The 26654-nt window shown below is 38.1% G+C and overlaps 1 protein-coding gene across 2 annotated transcripts in view; it reads left to right on the top strand.

The window, feature by feature from the left end:
- The window catches only part of LOC116486476 (cytochrome P450 7B1), a 120248-nt gene that overhangs the window by 83304 nt on the left and 10290 nt on the right, over positions 1–26654 (top strand). Inside the window, exons 2-4 of one of the 2 annotated variants that reach the window (XM_032182744.1) lie at positions 16490–16626; positions 23003–23599; positions 24050–24256. In XM_032182744.1, coding sequence (XP_032038635.1) covers positions 16490–16626; positions 23003–23599; positions 24050–24256 — 941 coding nt within the window. Of the gene's footprint in view, positions 1–16489; positions 16627–23002; positions 23600–24049; positions 24257–26654 lie in introns of those variants that run through there. The other variant, XM_032182745.1, reaches the window with a different exon arrangement.

Raw genomic sequence — 26654 nt, 5'->3', positions numbered from 1 at the left:
CCAATCCTGGGAGATAATCCACTTTTCCCTGCTGCTTTACATTTCCATTCATTTTAATGGCAGTTCAGGCTGTTTCTTTACTTTTATGTGTAATTTCCCTTGACCATCGCTGCCTGTTCCTTCTAGATACTTCACTCAATATTTTCCACCATTGACTAAATCCTGGTTTCTGTTCAGGAGCTGTCATTGTAATGTCTGGCCTCTGATTTCCCCTTCGATGCAATAGTTGAACATTGAGGTGTACAGGAATGGAGGTCAGAGGTGTGACTCTTCTTATTTACCACAGAACAGCTTTCTAGAACAATACCCATCTTCAAGCATCAAAGCATCTGACCCGTAGCCCACCTTGGTCACTGCGATTGACGTAGTAGCACCATTTTTTTTCCCTTTTCGATCTGATTGGTGTTGCAGTGGACTTGTTGTGGAGTTAATAGCTATCATGGCAATTTTTATTTTCTAAATGAAACAATGCCCCCTGGTGCTCTAGGATTCAAGAGGTCTGATTTTACAGACAAAACAAAAATAAAACCAAATAAAATCTTTTCAGACAGATACTTCCTGTGCCTAAATCTGCCAGCTACCACTCAGACGCTGTCATTGTCATTCACAGGGTTAGGGGAAGAACTCTGTCAGCACTGAGCAACACACATAAGCACTGATAACAAAGATAAGGAGAGCAATACGGAATAGAAGCACACTTGAAACGAGACACACGTTGGTTAGGCAGAGTAAAAGCAAATTACAGAAGAGAAAATAAAATGAAAGGGTCAAGACAAGAAACAGGCTAATCAAAGGAACAGTCAGAAAAAAAAGTAAAATTAAAGCTGTCTGCTTAATGAAATGTAAAATCCGGATAATTATGGAGAAGAAGCAATAATATTAAAAAATGGAAGTACTTTTTACTAAAAAGATTGAATTTAATAAAGGTATTACTGAGGAAAAGGACAAAGAGGGTAAGTGTGAAAAATACACGAGAGAACATTAAAAATGGCAAATCTAAAAAAGAAGAGAAAACGGAAAGTACATAGTAAGTGCATGGATACTACAGAAATTGGGGGAATAAATGTAGTTTTGTATTTTCTGTGTGCCAACAACATAGATTATTAATGCAGAAACGGAAATCAAAGTCCCTGTGGAGTAAAAATATAAGCAAGCTGATAAGCACTGAAACGAAACAGTTGATCTCCCTTCAGTTTAGCCTGTCACAAGCAGCTTTTTTTTTTTTTTTTTTCAATTAAGATGCTAAATTACCAAACTATTCCTGGTGGGCAGGGCACACATGTGGACCAGCAGAATGCTGCACGCCTTGTTTGCGAACAACAAATTTGTGTGCGGTTTGACTTCGCGGAGCCCCACAGCCAACGGGAGCCTCAGCTTTGTAAGACTGATCAATAGAGCACAGGCTGACATGGATCACCATTTCTGCTCAAGCATGGGACTGCAAGCACTCCCAGAGCTAGCTGCAAAACCCAAACAGACAGAAGGACAAAGGCAGGAGAAAGGCAAAGGAAGCCACCCCATTGCTGCAGCCACAGGACTCGCCAACAAGCTGCGGTCTCATTTATTTTCAGTTGCAGACAAGGATAAAATAGCACGGCTCAGAAGCAGGGATGTCTGAAAATGGCTTTAAGGTAGCTTTATGTTCCCACAGTCCTGGAGCGGCAATGAGTCAGTCAAGTCCCTCGCTGTAACTTAGAATAGCCTGAAGGCTGCTCTAAATCATTCTGGCTGCCAGTGACCCTCTCACAGCAGCAAGGAGCTGCTGGGGCACAGCAAAGTCTTGGCTGCACTTCTCTGCCCTCGGCCGTGTCCAGGGGGGGTAGGAGGAGTAAGAGAAGGGACTGTAATGCCTCTTCTGCTGGAAGATGCTGCTTATGCTGTGACTGGCAGATGTCCAGTGCACGGTGGTGGCAGCTGATGTCCCGGAGGGGGCTGATCCCAGCACGGGCAGGAGCAGCTCTGAGGCTGTGCAAAGGCCAGGTGTGGTTGCAGTTTTTTGTTACAAAGATTTACAAATCTGCTGTTCAAAGGCAATTTATGGAGGAGAGTTCTTCAGTCAACATACAGTCCCCTTTCCCTGGGAATGTCATCGTGATACTGACTGTGGTATAGGTCCTGCTCCTGTGCATGTTGGCGAGCACTCGGACATGTATTCTGCAAACAGCACAGTCTGCTTTGTTAGCGTACCAATGCTAATCTGATACTTCTACTTACCAGTATTACTTGGCCTAGCAATAGCAAGGTATAAATTAATGCTGCTATGTGGATTCATACCACTGTGTCTGCACATTTGCTTATTTATTTATTTATTTTCCTGCTCTTATAAACCAGATGTGCAACCCGGATCAACAGAAAAACCCAAGGCAATGCCAAATATCAGCAATATTTTTTGTTCAGTTATCCTAACTCCAGATATTTACATTTGGATTAGGATGGTGTGTTACTGTTCTCAGTCACCTCTGAGGTGACCTGACGTCTGATGGAAGCTTCAGTTAAGAGCATGATGTGTTTCCAAATTCTTCTGTAAATTTTCCACTCTTGTAATTTCTGTTCTATGTGAGTGAAATGGTTCTGGCTGAGAAGAAGATGCTGCAGCTTTCCAAACAAAAGATCATACATTCTGAGATCTTCCCTTTCTCCCACTAAACAGGGAGCAGCCCAGCCTTATCAGCAGGTAGCTATCAGAACTAGGTGCTATCAAACTGCTTTTAGTAACAGTAGGCAATGGAGCACGCTGTTAGAGGAGATCCTGAGGCTGAGGAAAAATTATTACCCCCTTTAAGAATTCCTTTAAAGCACTTCCCAAAATTTTGCTTTCAGTCAGCTAGGTATTCCATGGTGTACAACACGAGTGATTTTTTGTACCAGGCAAGACCACTTCATTTTATAAGTAGTAAACACCACCTATCCTGCAGTTATGCAGAGAAATATGTCTAGCCTCCATATCTAGTGCAAAGGATATAGCTTATAATTTCAGATGTATATTAGTAAAAGTGCAAGGAGGTACATTCCTTGCTGACTAAGGCTCAGTGAAGGCAAAGACAGTGGGTTTTTTCCCAGTCTGAGGTCCCAGACATTCAACCAGTCACTGTCTCTAATTATTGAGGGAAAAGGATGCGACTCCTTCACCAGAAAATGGTAAAAGAGTGGTAATTTGTAACCATTGGTGCAGTGTGCAAGTTAGGGGAAAAAAAAAAAAAAAAAAAAAAAAGAAACACAAACGTTTTCAAAGGAATAAAGAAAAATCTGTGTTTAACACTAGTTGACATGGTCAACAGCTGAAGACTAGCTCTTAGTGGATGCCAGGAGAGCTGTGTCAGCCTCTGTCCTGAGGACACCGGCACCGTCTGTGGGAATCCCTCGCAGAGGCAGTGGAGCTCCTTGGAAAGGGCTTTGTGCTCTCCTGCCAACAGCTGCAGCTGTGAGTTCGTCAGCACAGACACTGGTACCAAAGCTCTGGTGCTGTTAGATGAGACATGTAACCTCCGCTGCCTTTAATCACAACTGAGGGGAAAACTGTTTCATGGTATCTTCAAGACTGAAAACTGCGAGTATCCCAAAATACTGAAGATCATCTGTGGAGCTTGCCTGCTTCTGTTTGCTCTGTGGCCTTTTTAGGTGACACAGATTACAGCAATTAGTGCGGGCATGTGGGAGATTGTTCAAGTCCAGTACATCTCCATCCAAACACAAAGGCATCCCTACAATAGCAAGCATTTCATCCCATCCACAGTGTTGTCACAAAAACACCTGTTGGTTCACCACGATGAGCAGTCACTGCAGCTAGTTCTGGTTCACAAAACAGAGGAACATTTATGGTAGCTTGGAGGATGTGGTGAAAGCTGCTTATTTTCTGTGTTCCCTGCTAATGCATATGTCACTGCAGAAGAATACTTCCAGAAAGTATTCCTTTGTGCAGGAGACCCCACTGAGCAGGTATCTGATTTAACAGGATGGGGCTGAAACCATGTCTTTGTATACAAGCAGTTTGGATTGTTATACATCTTATGTTTTTTTCCTTGAGGATTGATGGTTCAGCCTGTCATTTATTTGTTTGAGATAGTTTATGATCTGATGGCTTCTTCTCACATATTTTACTCAGGCATATTATGTATCATTGTTGCTTTATGTTTTCTATGGCTGGGAATTCATTTTTCACACAGTATCTTCATTTAATTAAATAATACAATCACATGTGCCTTTTGCATGAATAGGAAGAATCTGTTTTAATTTAGCCAGTACATATTTTGCCATCTTGGGTTTTTCAGTTAAAATTCCCAAGTTTTTTGTTTTAGCATAACAATAGTCATATTCATTGCTTCTTACATTGTAACAAAAGCACTCAGATGTCAGTTCATAGATTGACATAATCAGCTTTGTCTCTTAATTAGAAAAGAGAATAAAGCTGTTTAGGGGTGTCAATGAAATGACAGATGTATCATTAACAGAAGGCTACATTGGATCAGAATGGTGCAAATGCTTGGAATTGAAATGTTAAAAATTGTTACTGATAACCTTTCATTTCTAATTTTCATTTTCTTATTTTTTTTTCTAATTGAAAAATAATAAAGGCAAAGGTGCATGATACAGCATATAAATGGAATAGTTATTGGTAAAGAAAAACATCAGTTCCTTCTATAAAGACTCAAGTTTATAACCAAAGTATTTAAACTTTTTTTTTCCTGTAGCTAGGGAAACCTGTTACTCAGGATTTGCCATGCCTTAGGATGCACTCTTCAGCATCCCTTTAATGTCACCATTTTTTATGGGCAACAGGACAGCGTGTACATTTTAATAGAAAATTTGGGACTGACTGCATACCTGACTTCACAGTGCAACACACGACATGAAATCTTCCCAGTTAGTCTGAATAGCGAAGCTAGTACTGACTTCAGTGAGTTCACATTTTGCACGTTTCTCCATCGGTTTACAATGCTGTTTATATCCAACCTATGATACAGTGGAAGTCTATTGGACTTGTAAGACATGACAGCTTTCAATTGGAGAAATTCAACATTGTAGAACCTGACCAGACTTCAAATATGCAAGTCCTGGGACAGTGAGAAGGGCATGCTTCAGGACATAGGCATGCAGATGGAAATAAGATTGCAAGCAGCATCTATGCTGCATCTGAGGTGCTGATCCCAGCAGAGTCTGATGTCTGGGGCATTCACAAGACCCAGCACCTCATACAAACCTTACTGGCAACCTGAGCTGGTGGAGTTTCAGACTGCCTGTAGATCCCAGCTGTCTTCTGGGGAGAAATCCGAGCTGTTTGGTCCACCCAGCAACAGTCATACGGCAAAATTCAAGGTGCACATGGGCTACCTGCCAGGTCAAGTAGCAGGCTACACAGGAGAGGACCCTTCGGTGTACTCTGAGCCATTGCCCACAGCCATGGCCTTCTGCACTAGCTGAGGGGCGAGTCATGGGGGTGGTTCAGCAAGGAGAAGACGAATGGGTGAGCAACCTGGTCAGAGTCCCAGGTTTACGTCTGTTTTTGCACAATTATGTAAACATGGACAAAACATCCTGAATCTCTTTTGCTTTCTCTGACTGCATTCATTTTCTTTTCATTAGAACCTCAAACTCCTATCATCTCCCCAGTGGAAATGTTTTAAATTTCCAAAGACTCGTGAAGCTTTGAGACTAAAGAATTTTGTGTTCTGTGTGTAGACTGCCTCACCTACTGCTTGGCATTCAGCAGTTGGATAATGTGGGGCTTAAAAACAGGTGTGATGGTGTTCAGTTGGAAGAGCTGTTTACAAAACATTGAATGTTTCTTAAATGAAATTTGTAATTTTCAAATTCAGGCTTTTACTCGATGGAAAATGGAAATTACTGTTACCTGCCAGGTGTGCCACTGAATTTAGAGGCGGGGGGGGGTGAACTTAACTAGAAATTAACTGAAGTCGCAGTGTTTGAATTAAAAACTAGATTTCAGTTGAAAATTTTACAATGTTGGAAGTTGTTTGATGGTGCTCTTTTAAATCATTTTCATGGTAAGTGGACTAGAAAGTGCAGAAGTGTGTTTAGATGTGGTGTTTTGGTTCCATCTCTTCAAGTACAGATGACTGCAAAATTAGGCTCTTTGTATTTCAAATCTAAATCTGAATGAAATGAAGATCTATCCTATACTCTTGAACCAGAGTAGGAAATGATGCAATTGAGTAGATTTTTTTTTTTTTTAAAAAAAAAAAAAAAAAGTCATTTTTCAGTAAATCAAGGACAGTAAAATCTTGGACTCCTCAAAAAGATGATGCTTTTGTAAAATGAATATTATTTTCTGGAGGAAAGAACTTAGGAAAATAATGAAACAAGTATTAATTTGCAATTATAATGCCTCTGCTTAGTCCCCAACCCAAGTTGACATTTGCTCATTTTAATTTAAAAAATTGAGAATTGTGTTTGTATTTTCTACTCCCTGTTTCACAGCAGAGGGATTTAAAACATGTCCAGACCTATGATGTCTCAGTTATCGTTGCATCTTACAATCTCCAATTAATAATATTTTAGCTTTCTGTGACTGCAGAATGAAAATGCATTCCTGATTTACCTAAAATTGGAATTAGCTCGGTTACCTAAAACTGACGAAGATGTCGTACATTCCAGAGAACGCTAACAAACACAAAGCCAATAACTTCATTTAGATTTAACCCTTATGCCCTTGAACACAATAGAGTTTACATAAATATTTAAGAAGGGCAGACGTAGACCAATTAAAGGAATATATTTCCCAAGCATCAAACCATTGTTTTCAGGCAATACACCGAAGCTCCTAAATTAATACACATTAAATCTGTTACAGGCTCAGCAGAGTTTGAGGCTCAGGAGAGGGAGAAGCAGATGAGGACACCCCAGGGGAAGGTCGGGGGGAGGCTGTCTGTGAGCAGCACAATCCATTGCCCAGCTTGCAGGGTGTCTGCACGGGCTGCTGCTGTCCACAGGCTGCCCTGAATATCCCTGCAAGGAGAAGAGGGCACAAGTATCCTTCTCGTCAGTTCTTCCAGGAGCAGGGAAAGTCTGTGGGCACACTGAGCAGGCTGCAGCTGCCTTCTTTCTGGTACTTGCTAAGTAAAATCGAGGAGCAGCTGTTTGATGGGAAATATATTTAAAGTCTTTTCTTTTTTTTTTAATGTTTAAAAATAAAAATGTTTTTAGATATTTTAGAATCTCCCCCATGATGAGATGTCTAGTTTCAGGCTGGTCCTACACGGGAATATTTAGTGAAAGACTGCGCTTCATATCCACTCAGATCAGACTAGATGCTGAATGAGGCTGCTGTTACAGAGTGTGCAGCATGAATAATAGAAGGGTGCTTCTCATATGCACAGCGGTGTGAAAGGTGTCACTACCCAACCCAAGGAAAATAAATTTGGAAATAATCAGGTTTGTTGCCCCCTAATTGTGGCAGCTTGTTAAGGCAGGATTGGGTTTTATCAGGCTATGAACTATGAGAAAGTGTGGCTTGCAAAAGACTAATGTAGGCAGGGGCAGAGCCATAGCAGAGTATAGAGAAAGAGAAGATGGAAAGAAAGGATTCAAGGGAAATGGAAAATGGAGTAAGGAATTTTCAGAAGAGGGGTTCGAGGAAAGAGCATTGAAGTATGTCTATGAATAGGGAAAGAGACATTACAACTAGTGAGGAGCAAAAGAAGAGTGCAGATTACAATATGCTCTCTGCTGAAATAAATTGCCTACATTCTGTGCTGAAAGAAGTAAAAGCTAAAGTTGTGGAGGGCAGGGAGAGAAAAAAAAAGGGGGGATTTCAAGCATAGCATCAGTTCAGATGGAGAAATGGAGATGTTAATCTAGGCTGGTGGCAGAAGGAGACGAAGCGGGAGAGAATGAATTTGTAATGGAGAGTTAGGTTTCAAGACTGTTTCTCCTAACATGCAATAGATTTTTAAAAGAAGGAAAAGATCGAAAACAGCAATCTGGAAAGCAAGTATATATAATCCTATAACAGGGAAGAAGACATAAGCTTCTGATATTGTGTTCATCTTAAAAACAGTAAGGTTTTTGAAACATTCACTGAGTACTGTATTCAATTGCTGTTCTCATCTGATGTATGCATTAGTGACAGTAGTCACCTTCTCTCAGTGCTTCATCCCAAATTAGAGTTGTATTTACAAATAAGTAGACTAAGCAAGGTATCTGGGACATTTTTGTATTTATTCAACTCTTCAGACTTTGGAATTTTTCAGTACATTTTTTGAGCAAAATGTGTGTGTCCTGACTGTTAATTTTTTAATAAGGTTCATGAAATGTCTGACATCTGAAACACTAGGAGGAGTGGTAGAAAATTGCTTTTAGATTGCTCGTGTACTTCCAGTTGGGGAATGCATGATCGTAATTGTGGAAGTCATGAAATTGTTAATTGCATCTTTTTTAAACATTAAATGATTTTTTTTTATTCATATAAAGCTATGCACATGCAGATTTTAAGACAGAGTAAGTGGCCCTGTTTCTCTGCGTAATTAAGTAGATAAATCAGGAGTTGGCTGCTGGTATTTGCAAATCATGTATGTGGCAGATAGAGCAAGTGAGAGACCAACGTTCCGCAGTGTTCCTCTGGTGACCTGGAGTGGTATATAATGTACTCCGTTCAAAAGGACGGATGCACTCCCTCTACCACCTAAGTGAGCATCTCTAACCTATCTGTTGTTAGTAAAGAGCAATATTTTGAAAAAAGCCTTTTCACACCTTTTCTCTCTATTGGTTATAGAGAACTTCAAGATGTCTGGCTTAACCAAGAAACCAGACTTTTGGACTTACACTTTCATTTACAGGAAATAAAGTCTATATTTTCATTACCTGCTTTGTTCTAATGAACATCCTTCATTATTTAACATTCCTACAGTTTCAGAGAAAATAATAGTTGAATTTTATTATTTATTTTTTTTACTTCTGAAATTCTATACTCTCTACTCAAAGAAAATACAGTTGATACACACAGAAGATGCAACATCGATGTATAATATTCTCCTCACTTTCCTTGTTAACATGGCTTTTTAAACGTGATGATGTCCCACCACTGTTTCTGAGATTGCCTGAATTTATTTGTTTGCTCTTTATTACGTAAGGAATGATTTCTGCATGTTTGAATATATTTCTGTGTGGAGTGCTGACATTCTTATCCACACTTCACTTGTCATTTCTAGGCCAGACGGTTAATATGATTTCCTACTATGAGCTACTTTCTGTGTACAGTTTTAACATGTGTTGCAGTAAGGCAATGTATTAAAGTGCAGAAATGGATTATGGAAGAGATGGATATCAGACGAGAGTTGTTGGGTTGTTGGTGAAGTCAATCATTGTGCAGTGTAAATATGTTCCTGACAGTGGTAAAGGGAAATGCTGGTGGAGTTCATATTCTGGTCCAGTCCTTCTCACATGAATATAGGGGGAAAAAAAAGCATTTTATGTTTGTTTCTGGATAATATTAAAAGAGAAAGGGGCTGCAAAGGAGGGATTAGTGCTCCAATGGCAAACTGGAAAAAATTGAGGACTAACCAGCAGCGTCTGAACGGATCTTTTCTCTGGGAAAAGGCTGAGGTCTGTAATGGTTCTGAAGCTGTTTTTTTTGTTGTTGTTGTTGTTTTGTTTTTGTTTTTTGTTTTTTGTTTTTTTTTTTTTCTCATCGCTGTTGTGATACTGCTCAGAAAGCTGAGGTTGTGCTGGGGTGCAGAGCCGGGCGCATCGCCCACAAGATGCACCAGGTAATCACTGTGTGGTGCTCAGTGCACAGTGCTGCGCTTCCAGGGGGGATGTGGGCTAACTTCAAGAAGTCGAGAAAGGAGTGGTGTGAGTACACAGAGCTCTAGAAAACAGTTGTGAGGAAGTACCAGAAGAACCTGGGGTTGTTTAACCCAAAGAATACTAAAGGAGAACATAAGTACCTTTGAATACCTAAAGTACCTGAAGTTCCCCTGCAGAAGTAAAGGGGTTCATTTATTCTCTTATCCTTTGTAGACAGAATGAGAAGTAGAGGGCTTGAAGTGCAGCATGAAGATAAAGGTTAGACATGAGGAGAAATTTTCTGATAAGGACAGATTGCTTGGGGAGACTGGAGACTCCATTACTATCTTCAAGAGCAGCATAGGGGAGTAAGAGAGAAGGTGTTGGCATGAAGTAGCCATGAAGTAGCCTACCTGGAATGTGAACCACAAAATAAGTAACCTCTCAGCATCCCTTCCTAGACCATTTTTATTTGATCACAGTTGAACTAAGAAAGGAAAATACCCAGACCAGCCAAGTGATTCCAAATGTAAGATATGGTAAAATAACCATGAGCTGCTTTTATTGACTTCACCCAGAGCAAAGACAACATAGCATTTCAGAGAAGGGGCCATAAGCACTGAATTTGTATTAACTTCTAATATCACTGAACTATTGTTGCATTTACTGAGTCTTTTCCATGACTCGGATTCTGGCTGTTATGAAACTTCAAATTACCTTTTGTGTAGAAACCTTCTGGGAATTTTAAGCCTCTGGTATACCTAAGCTAAAAGGGCTTTTTCAGTGGGTTTCCATTTTTAAACTGTTCAGAGTGCTTTCTCAAAATGATATTTTCCTGCTTTTTGTTTTTTTAGGCAATGCCCCAGCCAGTCACTACAAGTAATGGTTGAATTTTTGGATGTGCCCTTCAACACACAAGTTTGAAGAGGTGATAAGTGCAGTGTGAACCTACAGCTGCTAAGATAATGTAGCTGAAAAAAAAAAAAAAAAAAAAAAAAAAAGATCCTAGACAGCAATATATCAGAGCTGCTGCATGAGTTCTTGAGTATCGGTATTTTTTGGATATCCAGGGATGACCCAAATGGAATTAATAGAAGAGGGGAAAAAATAATAGGTGAATAGGTTCTTGTAATGAACGGTTTACTACAGAAGTTAGAGTTCTTAACAACAAAAAGTTTGTATGCTCTTACAGAAGAAATGAATTTTTATTGAAAATCCCAGAAGTTTTTGACAAAAATACTTTCAATATAAGTATTGCATTTTTCAGGAGGGAGAGGGAAGCCTTAATATTCACTGGTTGGTTGGTTTGTTCTCATCAGCATTTCTACTAGTTTGTCTCACACCACCATGGTAGTCAGTTCTTGCCATATGCTCTTTTTGAAAGAACAAATACACTTTTCTTTTTTTTTGGTGTGCTCAAAGGTGTATATCCTGTGTCTAGTCATTGCTTTTTAACTCTTTTTTCCCAAAATTTTGAGCACACCATTGAGCGCTGCAGTCGGTTTACCTCGATGAAGGTATAGGCAGCGGCAGTGAGTTTTCCTTTCTGTGTGTGAAGAGCTAGCTTCTTCACTGAGTCAGTCCTCATGTGCATCTCTCTGCCAAGACATGGGCTGGTGAATCCATTTGCTCTACGTACGCCCCCAGGTAGTGATCAGATAGGAGCAACAGCTGGTCCTCACCTCTGCAGGAAGTGTTCAAGCTGGGAATTCAAAGGTAGAAGACTATATTACTAAAGCTCTTTTCTGTCTAATCCTGCAGGGAATACTTTTAAATATCACATGTGTTCAACCTGGAAAACTCTGAGTGCCAGGGGATCGCTGAGGCAAATAATTTCAATGGGGTGTTTAAAGCCTGCTTAATTTTATAAGTATCAAAAATTTTTGTTGTGGACAAATGTCTGAAAGAAAGTTCTGATTTTTTGTTTTGTTTCGTCCTCGTGGATTCAAGCGCCTAATGCTATGAAAAGGTTTGGGAGAAACTAACTGCAAAATTAAAACAAAAAAAAAAAAAAGAGAGAGAGAGAGAAAGGAAAGAAAGAGAAAAAGAAAGAAAGAAGGACTTGCTGGCTTTCTCCTGTCCTAAGTTTCCTGTGTCTCTCTTTCATAATACAACGAGACACTCCAGACACCACATTTCTGGGGATTACCTTTGTTGGGGTTGAAGCCTTTGGCCTCATTCTTTTCCTCACAGTTAGAGTGCTTATAAGCCCCTGGAAAGACACTGTCTGTCATGTCTTGTTGCTTAAATATTGTGATCGAGCCTGTGAATAATCTCAGACTGCTCTGACATGTTCATAATAGCTTTTGTTCTACTCCTGTGCCCACACATTTCCATTCCTTGAAGTCCCCCAGCATGGTTTGCTCCAACGTCGACGTAGGATGTGGTAGTTTGACCAAAAGTGATATGGAGAAATGAGACCAAAGCCTTTAATTTTTGTGGGTGGTAATGATGGTTTAGAAAGTGCAAATGGCTCCTTTGTGGCAAGTGGCACAGTTAGACTTTGCTGGGCTCTTTTTCTCCCCAGCTTGGGGTTTCTTTCACCCATTGGTGCGAGTTGCTCAGAAGCGGCTGGCGGAGCCAGCAGTGCCCTGCAGAGTGACATTTTCTTGTGTGGCTTTTTCGGTCGTTCTTTGTGCAGCGGAGGCTGTGCTCACACCAGATGCCAATCATACACCACCAGTGGATTTGCAAGATTATAGGACAGGAAAAAAGATGAAGGTTAAGCACAGGGCACAATAGAGATTACTTATGGTAATGAATTGTATAATTTTTCTAGACAGATCTGGATTAATGTTTATCCCAGGCAAGAGATTACTGTATGTCTGATTCTAGTTGTAAACAGACATTATTAAACAGAAGGTTTATGTTCATGAAATGTGACTATGGGTGTTAAAGCACTTATGATTTATTATGTGCAAAGAGAAAAATTAACCTGTTCATCTGCTATAGTACTAGATGTGCTGTGGATTTTTGCATAATTTGGAAGGCATCTGCTCCTTTGGAATACAAATAACGAGTGAAATGGGGAAGATTCTCCTCTCGTTTACACTGATCCAATGCCCTGTACTGCAGAGGAGTGGTGTAACCAGCAAAAGGATAGGCTTGTGTGCTTTTATAAAGCAATAATATTTCTATTACAGATAAATGTTGGCAAAGTCTGTTTGTTTGTGGATCTTTAGGGTTTTTACTTTACAATAATAAAAAAAAAATATCTACATTGACATTCACAGAGCCTCACAAATGTTGACCTAATTTGGGTTTCCCAAATAATTCCCTTTTACTAATGGAAAACAACCTTTAGAAAACTTTGAAATAAAATAAAAATTAATATATATATATATAATCTATTTTTTTCACGTAATTTATGTTGCAGCACATTTTTCATTTGGTTTACTACATCACTGCTGCTTACCATAAATGAGGCATAAATGATACAACAATCACATTTTTTTAATACTGCCTTACCTTAGTAACTAAATAGTCACACCTGAGTCAGTAACTTAAAATATTTTAGGTGAGCTCAGAAATTCCTGTTAAAGAAACTGTAAACAAACTCCAAAACTTTGCTTCTTTTTCATTACATGCTAACAAGGAAGCATCTTTTCAGCATGAAAGGGAAAGAAAAATTACAGTTATCAATAATCTATTCATTGTATTTTGTAGCCATAAGACTTTTTGCACAATGTTATTTGAAATTATCAATTTACCCGTGGTGGATGGATGATACAAATTCATTGGTTTCCTCCACTTTTTAATTGATCTGCCTACTAATAGATTGCATTGGATATGTTGCTGGTGCTTTATTTGTAAAATTTGCTCATATTAAGTCTTACTCATTTTAAAGAGATTTCTCGGTTAAGTGTAGATATTCCTGTATATATGTAAAAATAGCCCAATATGTGAAAAAAATGACAACAACAACAAAATTAAGGAACATGCAGCAAATACGAGATGCTCAGTGTGTTAAGTGAATTAGGTTTTAAGCAGTTAAACTAGAACTGAGTACCATTATACATGGGATAATCAGGTAGGAAGCTCTCAGTGCTTGAATATAAAAAGTTGCAAACTTAAATAGCCATCAGAACACTTCATACTGCTTTAAAAAAAAAAAATATTTCTTAGATATTTACATTTGATGCAAGTGTTACATTTGATACAAAAATCAATACCACAAGAAAACACTAAGTTTAACATTTGTCTTATCTTGTCTAATGATCAGATTTTATCCGATCATTTATCTGAAGTGTGAGCCCTGAGGTAAAAATTGTAAGAAATTAATTGAAAGGGGAAAGTTTGCATGGGCTTCACTGGTAGGTCATACCAACAGCTGTAAAAGCAGCACGGTGCAGGTAGTAAAAGCAGCACAAACTTTGGAGTGCCGTCAGACTGCAGGTGAGAAGTTGAGGTTTTCAGGAAGCCCAGCTGAGGTGAGCAGTACTGCCTAAAGCTTTGTGCAGTGAAGCATTACATTTCAGGGGGCAAGAAAGCCTCATCTGCGCTCTTTTCTTCGCTGTGTGTTGGCAGACGTCTATGAGTCATTACAACCTCCATCTTCGAAAGAGAAGCAAAGATGGAGATGAAGACAGGTCTCTGTTATCAGCCCGCTGTGGGTCGCAAGTCGAACGGGTGCTGCGTTTCCCCCTGGAAGGCTCAGAGCCATGCCACGGTGCTCAGCGGTACTAAGCTTATTGCTGCTGAGCTGAACACGGCTGCAGCGAATGGTGACCCTCACGTCTTCGCGATAGCAAAACGTCTCCCTGATGTGATCCCACGGACTCGGAGCATTAAGTTAATTTTCCCCTGGATCTCTGAGCTGCGTCCTCTTTACCCGGCGGAAAGCTGGTGAAGAATACAGCTTTTGACCGACTGACAGAACACGGAGAGTGAAATTAGATGCATTAAATTAGAATATGACAAAAAGCCTATCTAAATATTTGTCACAGGGCTACGTACGGGGTGTCGCGTCCAGTCCAGGAAGTGAAAGGAGGCCGCTGGTGGGACTGTGTAGTCTGGGGGGGGAAATTGGTAAATCATCCAGATTCATTACAAGCTTTGAGGGGATAATTAAGGGTATTGAGTCGGCTGTTACACTTCCAGGGCTGGTGATCCCTCTGATGTAATCTCAGATTAGTTCTTGTCTTGTCTTCACCTAACACAGAATTAACCAGTACAAAGTTCACTGCACCACACAAGTAAATAATGGTGTTACTTGCCTGTGAGAGGACATATAGCATGTTGGCTTACGCGATGTGCACCTTCCCCACAATCAAGAAATCACCAGAAAACAAACAAACAAAAACCCCAAACCCTCAAAACCCAAAGAACCAAAAAAGCCAGTGCAAACACATAAGCTGTGAAATTTTCTACTTTGTACTAGAATGTTTGCAATGTTTATTTTCCAGTTAACAAAATGATTTTCTTGAAAACCAACATTTGTAATTAGTGGCCAGTTAAACAGAAAGAGCTCAAGATGTGCAACTTGGTTTGGCCACATCTGTTCATCTTTAAACTAAATTTATTCCAACTTTTTTTTGTGGTAAGAGAGCAAATCACTGACTTATAATTTCCTCCACAGAAAGTTTTAATTAGAAAAAAAATTAAAAAAATAAATTCAGCATACATGTTTACCTTTTTATTATTTTTTTTTAATTTCTATTTGAGCAGTTCAAGGAGGAATGTGCCTATGATAGGGTTAATCCAGCTACATAAAAATCCATGCTGTGTATGATAGTAGTAAAGCTTGTGATCCCTTGATCTTTGATTAGATCCGAGCTAGTAAATATCTTGTGTTTAATCAGAATGAGTTGTTCTGCATGTAGTATAAGTCACCTTCACAGATGGGATGTAGCATCAGAGTTGTTCATGAATATTTGTTTTAATCCTTTCCAGAGCAAGCATGCTTTATGTTTCTTTGTTGTAAATCAGATTCAAGCAACTAAAGACCAGCACGAAGGAAAGACGTTTACTTGCAGTTAGGAATAGGACAGCGTGAAAAGGACAGGAATAGGACCTTTTTTCCTTTGTAAAGAAAAATATAACTTGCTAGAATTTTGAAAGGTATTTTATACTATTCCACAAACATAACTAACACACCATGGCTGCTTTTTCAGGCTGGGTTACAAATATAGTTATCTAGAATTTCATCTTAATCTGTTCATACCTATTTCTGGCTTAGCAGACTATAAACATACAAAGTCTAAGATTTATTACTGTTAATGTTTGGCCTCTATTATTATTCTTTATGTTAAAGTTATTTAGTTAGAATGGTAGCTTTTTTGTGTGCTGGTAAATGGAAATTCTTAAAACCTTATCTGTAAAGCTAATCGTTTAGTGTGGTATGTCAGCGTCCTATTTACCTAAATCTGTCATAATTGCCTTCTGATACATCTTCCTTTGACATGCAAAATATTGAAAACAAGAGGACTCTTCGCTGTGAGATTTTCTGTGGAATGTAATTTTTCTGTGTTCATAACTTTATGGTAATAACTGGACGACCTGTAGTTAAATGCATCTCAATTTCTCCCTCTTATTTTTCATAATCACCACACAGAGCCTTCTGTGCTCAGAGGTGTGATTAGATTTAACCTGCCGTCATATCTGAAGAACTTTCTGTACAACATATTATACATTGTAAGAATTATATGCATAGATAGTAGGTCTAAGTGTAATATATAAATAGATATAAAGATGAGTTGCTCTCATGCCAAAGCTAGTTCCTGATTTTTTTTTTTTATGTTTTTAACAGGAAGACTGGAGAGCCCCCACTAATAAATGGCTGGATTCCTTACCTTGGAAAAGCTTTGATTTTTAGAAAAGATGCTTACAAATTCTTACTGGATCAGCAAAAGAAACTTGGAGATATTTTCACTGTACATATTGCTGGTGAGCAGTATTTTTGTACTTCTCTTGATTTTTCCATCAGTGATGTTAAATATTAATTCAGATGTTTAATTTAGAATCTTACTTAACCAAAAACATTTCAGCATACCATAGGATACAATACATTAAATTCAAATGTTTTATATACATAAAAAGTATCCACAATATTTAGTTATGGTTATGTGTATTTATATACAGCTATAGGTATATATGCATATCGACAGAATTTTTAGACAAGTAATGTCTGAACATAGATGTTCCCAACACATATAAACGTGTATTGTTTTTTTTGTGGTTTTTTTTTTTTTTTTTCCTAAGGAAAGGAGAACTAACATCATCTTGACACTGCACAGAAAAATATCAGATTAAATTTAGAAAACACTTAAGAAAAAAAGTGCAGAATATGTTCTCACACATTTTACAACTGGTTGACAGGAACACAAGGGAATGAATGACACATTGACTCAGTGATACAATCAGGACTGGAACACAGAAACTTCCTGTTGCCAGTCTCTTACTCTGATCATGCTTGCTGAAAATAACAATATAATAAAGTATGATATAACCTTGCTGCTTTCTGTATTTATAGCTGTTTTACTACGCTAGCTCAAATACAAACATTTGAGTGATTTCACATATACACTGAAATGTACCAGAAAAGCACAGAATGAAACTGGAATCTTGAATGAAACACAAATATATAAATTTACATATATATATATATATATATATATATATACACATTTCACTAAAATCATTTTAAGATCAAGTATTTTCCTTTGTTCAGAAAAAGGCAAACTCCTATTAGTAGGTAGATGTTATGGATCTTTGGGCCCTCTACATGCTGATATCCTTGTTCAAATGATGAATTTTATAGTTGCATCAATTATTACTTTACAGTTAAGTCTACCTCATTTTTAGCTATTCCGGTATTTTTAGAGAGTTTCAAAAAAATGTAAAATGTAAAGTTTGCTTGTTAATTTTGTGGCAGTGATTCTAGCTTTATTTTTCCATATAAACAATGTTTTGCAATACAAATATTTATTTTCTTCAAAAGTCTATTAATTAAATTACAAGCAGAATGTTTAATTAACTTTTTTTTTTCTTCCTGTTACCAAATATATTCTATTGTCCTTTGGAAGAGCATTTTACTGCTGTTAAATGCATTTTTTACTATTATTCATTCTTTTTTTATTATTATTCCTTTGGAAATTGGTGTGTTTCATCTTCAAGTGAGTTTAACACATCTTCAACTCTAATTTTATTTGAAATAGTCTTTTTTATTGTTAATGTATACTCACATGATAATGAGTGAGTACAATAATGGCTTCTTGTGAGTAAAATTAATAATAATTCAAAGACTTACCATAGTGCATTCATGAAAGCAGATACAGTCATACTTCAGAATCCTTAATTTGTTTAACCAAATAGTTATTTCTCTTTCCCCTTTTTATTGTTTTATATAAGACTGTATTTAGAGATTTGTGTCTTTAAGCAATCTGTGAGTGTAATTTAGTTTAATGAATTTCTGTTTGCATAATAAGCAGAATTCCATTTCAATTCATCTCCCTATTTTTGGGTATTTTGCAAAAGCTTTCATATGTACAGGTAAATAGACTGAGTTACGGATATTGTTTCAGCCTTATACAAGGAAATCTTTGGTTTTGTGAATTTGTTGTGTTGGAGATACTACCTCAAGTTCTCTTTTTTCAGTGTAAACATACTGACCATCAAGTTTTCACTGAGAAACAGCTTGTCAACCACAACTTGAAAAAGAAGATGAAGCTAGTTGGTAGCTCATGTCCTGTCCTGATTCCGAGACATGCAGGCTTTCTGTGTGTCTCAGTGATTTGACAAAGATGATGTTTGTATGTTCAGCAAACATAACGTAGCCGGCTGTGTATGTACTATCATTACTTTAGCCCCCTGGTGAGTGACTACAGGTTCTGTCAACAAATCCTATCAATATGTATTGTTCTAATTATTGGTTCTCAAACTAGTTCATTTGGAAAATGTGGAACGATGCTTGGAGTTTCTGTCATTGCCCCGTACCGGTAATGCGATTTCGCTGATTGTACTTTCCCATGTGATGAGCAAATGATTGTCATCCCTAAAAGTCGCAAGGGACATGGATGTCATCTTAATAAAGAAATTAAAAAGCACATCTTTCTATGAGAAACAATGTAAATTCCTGACCTGTCGCAGAAAATAGTTCTCTAATTGGTTTTGTGTGGTGGTGCAGCAGAATCGTTTTCCCCAAACGTCATACCGGCGAAGCACTACTGTACATCATTGTCAGCAGTTCAGCAGAATCTTCCTAATAAGAGGACGATTACGTAAATGCGATAGTCTTCAGAAAAGAAAGAGAGAGAGAGAGAAAAGAAAAGAAGAAGGAAGGGAAGAGAGAAAGAGAGAGATACTGAGTCTGTTGTTTTTAGATGACAATATGTCCCAGCCCAAGCTTTCTGCTTGCTAAGGATCAGCCGGGTAGGCAGACAGCTAGGTAAGAACATAAAGAACTTGAAGCAGTTTTCTCACAGTTTCTTGGGATTAAACTTTGTCTCCGTTTGATGATACATTATTAGGAATGATACTGAGCATTGCAACACTGTCAATGAGACTAATTCAGATTTTGATAAAGTAATCTGTCTTCCAGTGTTTTTGCTAAGCACATTTGGCCTTTTATAATTCTGCTAATAAGTCATTCTTTTCTTTTAAATCATGACACACCTACAGTAAAATACCACATTTTTCTGTCTTAGGCAAAAGGTAATTTCCATGAACCCCTTACAAAGCTGAAGTATGCTGCAAGCATTACTGAAATAACATCCATCATTATATGTCATATGAAATGCTTGTCTTTCATCATTAGCATTAAAAAGCTCCAGAATGCATTATTAGAGTAATTTCTTAACTATCATACAAATACTGGCTTCTGTGCTTAGATTTACCAAAGTTGACAATTTTCATATTTTCCACATCAATCTTATTTTTCTAGGAGACTGTGTAAACTACAAGGAGATAACCAAGCTATTTGCAGCACGGTTGTAATGCAAACTGAAGGATTGGACAAGGAATATAAATTCTCTGAATCCATATTAAAAAAAAAAAAAAGCTTAGAGGGCTTTTTAGAGAAACAAGTATACGTTTATTATTTTGACTTGTTTCTATTGTACTAAATAAAAAAGCCAAACTACTGAGATTTGGAGTGTGACATTTCTGTATGACCTGGGTTTTTTGTTTTGTTTTGTTTTTATGTGTGTGTGTGTTAAAGGTATTTTTTTGCATTCTAACAAGGAAAGGCGTTGTGCTTTCAGTGGTTTCTGTATAAATGCATCAAATAGTTAAAGCTTCCTGATTTGGAAAGCATGTGGCATTCCTCCACTTTTGGTTGATCTGACATTTACCTTTGCCAATACTCTGATGGAAACTCACAAGAATCAATATTTTGGTACCGTTTTAGAAAAGACTACTACAAGAGGTAATTCTTGGCATTAGCTGCAATGGAAAGGCATGGGAGGGGTGAGAGGGAATGCATTTTAAAATACTGTATAGTAAGTGGAAACTTGAGGAAAGGTTTCCATTTGTTGGTATCAAACACCACCAGGGACAATAAGTGGGAAGAGACTTCAACAGCGACAATGAAATTATTTGAAAAGAAAAATGAATTGCAATATTGACACTCAAAACTTTAAAGTCATACCTTGAGGTCAGAACATTTGTTAGGGTTTGGATGTTTGCTCTTCAGATCTTGAAGGGTGCTTAGGGTAAGGGAGATGTTGGGGCATGACTTTCTAATTTTGAGTCTGTTGCTGGATGGAAGGCAAGCACTGTGTTAACCTGTGTGGCTGCAACCGTGTGCAAGAATGACTGTAATTGCTAAGGCTCCTGTAACCAATCTTACAGCAATAACTTTCTAACTGCAGATTTTAGTCTTTAGATTTTAATCATTTTCTAATGAAGAGATCTAAAATTAGATCCTCTCTGAGGTACATAGACAAGCTGCCTTTGTTATTCAGGGGCTCCACTTTCCTGGCTAGAGACATTTAATAAATACAGTAACAAAAGTATTTTTTTTCATGTATTTATACATATTGTTGACTTGCAAGGGAATGGTCTGGAGCCTGAACTGAATTCTACAAAATGAGTATTTTGGTACATACTTACTTTTTTTTCTACCAGGAACCTGATGAGAATAATAAAAATCAGGATTCGTGATGTTCTGTTTGTTAGAGATTTTCTCATCCAAAGTGTGCTGCTTTTGAGAGAGTTTTGATTTAAAATTACTGCTAAAATAGTTTGTTTGTCTGAAAACCCATTTGCTGAAAATCTTTTCTTACTTAAAAATGATAAGAATTGATGTGCGTTTGCTAAGTGTCTGATTAAAGATCACAAAGAAACTCATATTTTGCATCAGAAATAAGCAGATGGTGGACAGATGGTTTAAATTAATATTAATTAAAAATCTTAACTTAAATTGTTTACCCTGTAAATGCAAAGTTAGGAAGCCAGCTTTCATCTTTAGGGTTAATAACACTCCAAGTTTATTTATTAAAAATCACTCCAATGGGCATTCTTTCCAAGCTTTGATCACAAAGATGGTGGCCTCAATAAGAGCATGCAAGTGCGTGAAAGCTGGAGCAAGAGGAGTGCAAAGAGAGCAGCTCTAAAGCTGAACAAAGACATGGGGAGATCCCGCAGAGGTTGGGGCTAAAAATTCCTGTGCAGTTTGGGAAGGGAGAAATGATCAGGGAAGAGGACTGAGAATTTAAGATCCTTTTGTCAAGCCGGCAAACTCTACAAGTGCCTCAAAAACCCTCACACTGTTGACAAAAATGGGGGTCAAATTCTCAATTTATCCTTGTCTTTCCTTGCTGTTTTCACTGGGATTGCAGTGGACATAAACAGGATGAAAATTACATGCAAAGAAAGTCCAGAACACACCCGTCCTTACCACAGAGCCGTGTGTGTATATACAAGTCAGGATGCGGAATAACTATGATAATTCAAATATCACTATATGGTAACCATGGATACTTGTTGACATTTTTAGTGGTAGTGACTACTTTATCTCAGGACATCTGTCACCGAGCCAAATTTGGTCCTCAGTTAAGCATGTAGTGTTCCCATTAAAATCAAAGGAGATCTGTCCCTTTAGTGAGACAGAATTAGACTATAAGTGTGGTAAGCTTTGATATTTTCTGGGTTTATGGCTAGGAGGTTTATCTCTATTTCACAGAGAATGTGTACATTTTAATGGGTACTTTTTTCCCTAATGCACCTGTCCTACAAGCTAAGAATCAGGAGCTCTAACTTTAGACTTAACAAGGGAATCATCCATAAAGAGTTAAGATTTAATTGGGCTTTGGGAGTATTAGCATTTTGATTCATGACAGTTCACCAAAATATTCTTCTTTATTAGTTGACTTTATGCTTGGGGGAAATTTTCCAATTTTTTTTTCTGGCATAGACAACTTCAAAAAGATGTCAAAAGCTACAATTCTGTACCTTAGTACAACTGGAGGTCCAGCTGTAGTCTCTCCTTAGTACCTCAGTAAGATGGAAAGTTGTCTGTGCACTCTGATACAATGTCTTATAATGCCAGGACAGTTTGTGCCCCAAAATGGCAACCATTTTAAGAATGAGAGCCTCCTTCATTGTAAGCTAGGGCTTCAAAATCAGATCCTGTTGTGGTCATTTTACTGGTACTAAACAAATTCTTAACAAAAAATTAGACAAAACTTCAGAGGAAAATAAATAAATAAATATGAAACAGGTGGGGCTTTAAATATTGGGGTTTGGCAGTGTGCAATTAAAGCTGTAACCAGCAGATTTTGAGTCTTGGTGTCATCTCCTTGAAGAAAAGCTGCCTAGGTAACACATTTTCTACTCCAGCCCCCCTCATCCACTTCTTCCATTCAGGTGAAATGTGTTTCTCCCTTTCTGCTATTAAAAAAAAAAAAAAAAAAAGCATTTTTAAAATGTTGCTATGATTCCTTGTATTTCATGAATTATAACAGTGTAGTAAATTACTTATTCCAGAGTGCCACAGTTACAGGTCACACCCTACTGTTGCCAAAACCAGTACATCAGTCTACATTGAAGGCTTCATGCTGATTTTAGAAGTGCTGTGAGAGTATACACTTGTGAAATCTTCATCCTGACAAAAAAAAAAAAAAGTATTCTTTTTTTTCTGAAGCAAAATACAATTTATCTTCCTTTTTTGCTTTGCAGATCTCTTCACAGGATTTTGGTTTGGGAATTTTCTTTGTGCTCTTTTTCCAGACATTGGTGGTGCTTATTTTCGTTTACTACTTCTGAAAGCGTCACAAGATTATAAAACCCCATGTGTCTCTATTTTTTTTTCTCTTCTATTCAGGCAGATATATTACCTTTATCATGGACCCATTTCAATATGTTTACGTCATCCGAAATAGCAAGCAACTTGAGTTCCATGAATTTGCTAATAAGATGGCTTCCAAGACTTTTGACTACCCAGCATTGTCGAAAGCAAAATTCCCCGATCTCAAGGAAAACCTGCACAGAATCTACCAGTATCTACAAGGCAAGCCTTTGGACATAATTTCTGACCACATGATGAAAAATCTCCAGGATATATTTGAATGGAAATGCTCGCAAGCAACAGATTGGGAAACAGAAAAAATGTACAAATTCTGCTGCTCTGTAATGTTTGAAGCCAGTTTTGTAACACTATATGGAAGAGTTCCTGCTGCAGATGGCCACAAAGTTATTAGTGAAATCAGAGACAAATTTATCAAGTTTGATGCCAGCTTTCCCTATTTAGCTGCAAACATACCAATTGAGTTGCTAGGAGCTACCAAGAAGGTTCGAAAGGAGCTTATACATCATTTTTTACTTCAGAACATGACAAAATGGCTGGGAGGGTCAAAAGTGGTCCAAGCCAGACAAGATATATTTGAGAAATATGAGCTGCTTGGAGATTATGACAAAGCAGGTAGGAAACTTATGAATGATTGCTTGTCTAAAATAAAATAATTTACTATAGACCTTTGAAATAAAAAGGCAAAATGGCGACCTTGAAATTTTTTTATGTTCTTTCTAATTGGCTAATGATAAAATGTTTTACTCTGAAACAACCCTCTATGATAATTGATTTTTTTTTTTTTTTTTGTGCTGAGGTGGTAAAACAAGATACTTAATGGTGATAATGAGAAAGATTATAACTGAGCTGCATTTACTCCCCTTATTCCCCCCACCCCCCCGACATTACATTTCAAACTATTCTCATTAAGCAGAAAATTAGACTTCAGAAGCCTATTGGTCCTCATTAGCATTCACTGATCCTTGGCTGGGTCTGTGTCCTAACATCTTTTAATTAGCACACTGCAAATCTAATCAGTGTAATAAACGCTATTAATCTTCCTTTTCACTTATTTTCTCCCAGCACATCATTTTGCCTTCCTGTGGGCCTCTGTGGGAAACACGATTCCAGCTACATTCTGGGCCATGTATTATCTGCTGCGGCACCCAGAAGCTCTTGCAGCGGTGCGTGACGAGATTGACCATTTGCTGCAGTCAACAGGTCAGAAGAGAGGGCCCACGTATAACATCCACCTCACCAGAGAACAATTGGACAACCTGGTCTACCTGGGTAATTTATTTTTATCTGTTAGAAACGGAAGAGGGTCTCTCCCTGCAAACTCGGTTTATCACTCATTTCTGTTTACTGAGAAGGTGGAGGACACAGCTGCCTAATTGACATAATAACACCCATTTACATCAATTATAAATTATGTAGTTTATAGCTGTAGATACTCTCATTGCATGTAAACATTAAAGCCTAGGTAATTAGCTATGCAAGGTATGCAAAAGGCTAAATCGAAGCTTTGCAATTATTTGAAAAAAGTTGATGCCTATTAAGTTGTTTGATTCTGAGCATCTGCCGAAGTGTTAATGCATTTCAAATACTTTGGTATGGTACTGCCAAGAAAGACCCTTTCCTGAAATTAAAGTAGGATAATGTATTTAAACTGCAAATGTAATTTTTTTCACAAGCGGTTTCTTTCTTTTTCTCTTTTTAACACAACAAAAAGACTTCTGAAGCAGGCTTCAGCATAGCTGTGCCTCCGAACTAAACATAAGAGCTTTACAGATGAGAAATGGCGTTTCCAATATTGAAAGAAGTACCTTGATTCAAAACAGAGTGTTGTAAGGGAGATCCAGGTCTTCCAGTTCGAGACCAGTGGTTCAGAGGGAGGCCACCATTAGAAGTTGTATTCCGGAGCTGGATGGGCCTTCAGGGCATCAGCTGATGGCTTCATTTCACTTGCCAGTGCACAAGCACAGCAAGTGCACAGGCACTTCAAGATTATTGCTGAAATTAGCCCAAGGGAGGAGAGAGGGAAACATTCATAGGTACATAGAGCAAGGAGGAACCTAGCCTTGAAGCATCTGAAAATCTCTGTAGATAGTAGTATCAGAATAGACAACAGCTGTAAAAAAAAGCATAAAGGATCGATATTACTTTCACTTTAGATATTGATTCCAATCCCCTGTTAAAGCTGAGCTCATGTCTCTGGGGTTTGATAGCTGGTGGCCTGACCTGATGGTCTGCTCTAAAAGGAAGCTGTATCAGAGCAGAGTCACTGTTCCTGGGGTGCATCTAAGTGAGGGCTGCCATTCTCCAGGACCATCTCGTATGGCATGCTTCAAGAACCTGTGGTCCAATTTGAGTTGTCTCTCACAGCACAAATATAAAATTGAGTTTGATTCAGCTACTTTGTATTAAAGCATTAGTGTTAACCATATATACCATGGGTCTAGTAAGTCGGTTTCATCTGGAGGCACAGCTGTTTTGGTGCAGATTTATCTCCAAGTGATGGAGCAGGCTTTTGATGTCAAGATAACATGACATTCTAAGCAATTTATATACTTTAAAGAACACAAGTAAAATTGCTTCACATCAGAGTTAGCATCCACCAACAAATAATAGAAAAGGAAAGTTGCCAAGCATCAAGATCAAGAGAGAATTTATTTTCTATTTGGAGACAGAGATGGGAATGGCAAGGGAAAAATACAAGCACCCCAGAAGTGCAAGAATAAGGAAAATAAAGCATGTACCTCACTAAAACCAGCTGGTGCAAAATGGAGTGAACACTTTACAACATCAACTGTGTCATCCCCCCACGGCTCCTACAAATTGTCAAGCACCTTGGTAACATTTGATTTACATGTTGAGAGGAAAGTGCCACATCCTACTTTGTAGTAGTCTTGTAACACTTCTGTTAAATTTTATAATCGCGTTAAAAGTAATGTGGTATGAACAGAAGCTGGATTTCAATTCTTCTGGCACTTAAGTCATAAAGGGCTGGATACTGTCCCATAAAATAATAATATAGAAAGAAAAAAACTGTACTATAAGAGAATTAAATTCATGCTTCAGTGGAGAATGAAAGGAGATGTTTTCTTAGTAAATGTATAGGAAGGACAAAGGTCCAAATTTTCATGGCTTGTGCACCAAAAATTCCCTGTCTGCTCTGGCAGCTGTGTGGGGAAAAGCACGCTGTGGGCCAGCCCTGCCTTTGCACTTACAGCTTTCTGACCACGGCATCTGAGAAGGAGCTTTTCTTCCTTCCTCCTTCTCCCCCATACCAACGCAGAGCACAGAAAGCCAGGAATTCCTGTCCCTGCTCCCGAGTAAGGCAGACAGGTGGGATTCTTGTGTATTTATCACCTTGTCATCTCCTTCTCCTGTTTTAAGTGCTCTGATTCCCCGTCCTCTTTTTGGCCTGCTGTAACAAGAGCCTTTTTTTGGATTCATCATGCTATGGAGAGCAAGCAGGAATTGCTAAAAAGCCTGTCTCAGAGGCAATGTTGTTGTTCTGGCCATATTCCTTGGGTCTAGGGAATGACATGTCCTGATTTACTTCTAAATTCAAAATACAGGTATGTGAATTAAAAAAAAAAAAAAAAAAAAAAGTCTTTCAACCCACAGCAAAACCAGCTCTTGTCACAAATTGTGGCCCTGATTATTTTTTCTTATGGCATTT

This window comes from Aythya fuligula, chromosome 2 (genome assembly GCF_009819795.1).
Source record: "Aythya fuligula isolate bAytFul2 chromosome 2, bAytFul2.pri, whole genome shotgun sequence".
NCBI lineage: Eukaryota > Metazoa > Chordata > Aves > Anseriformes > Anatidae > Aythya > Aythya fuligula.
This window is presented reverse-complemented; position numbering and strand designations above follow the sequence as displayed.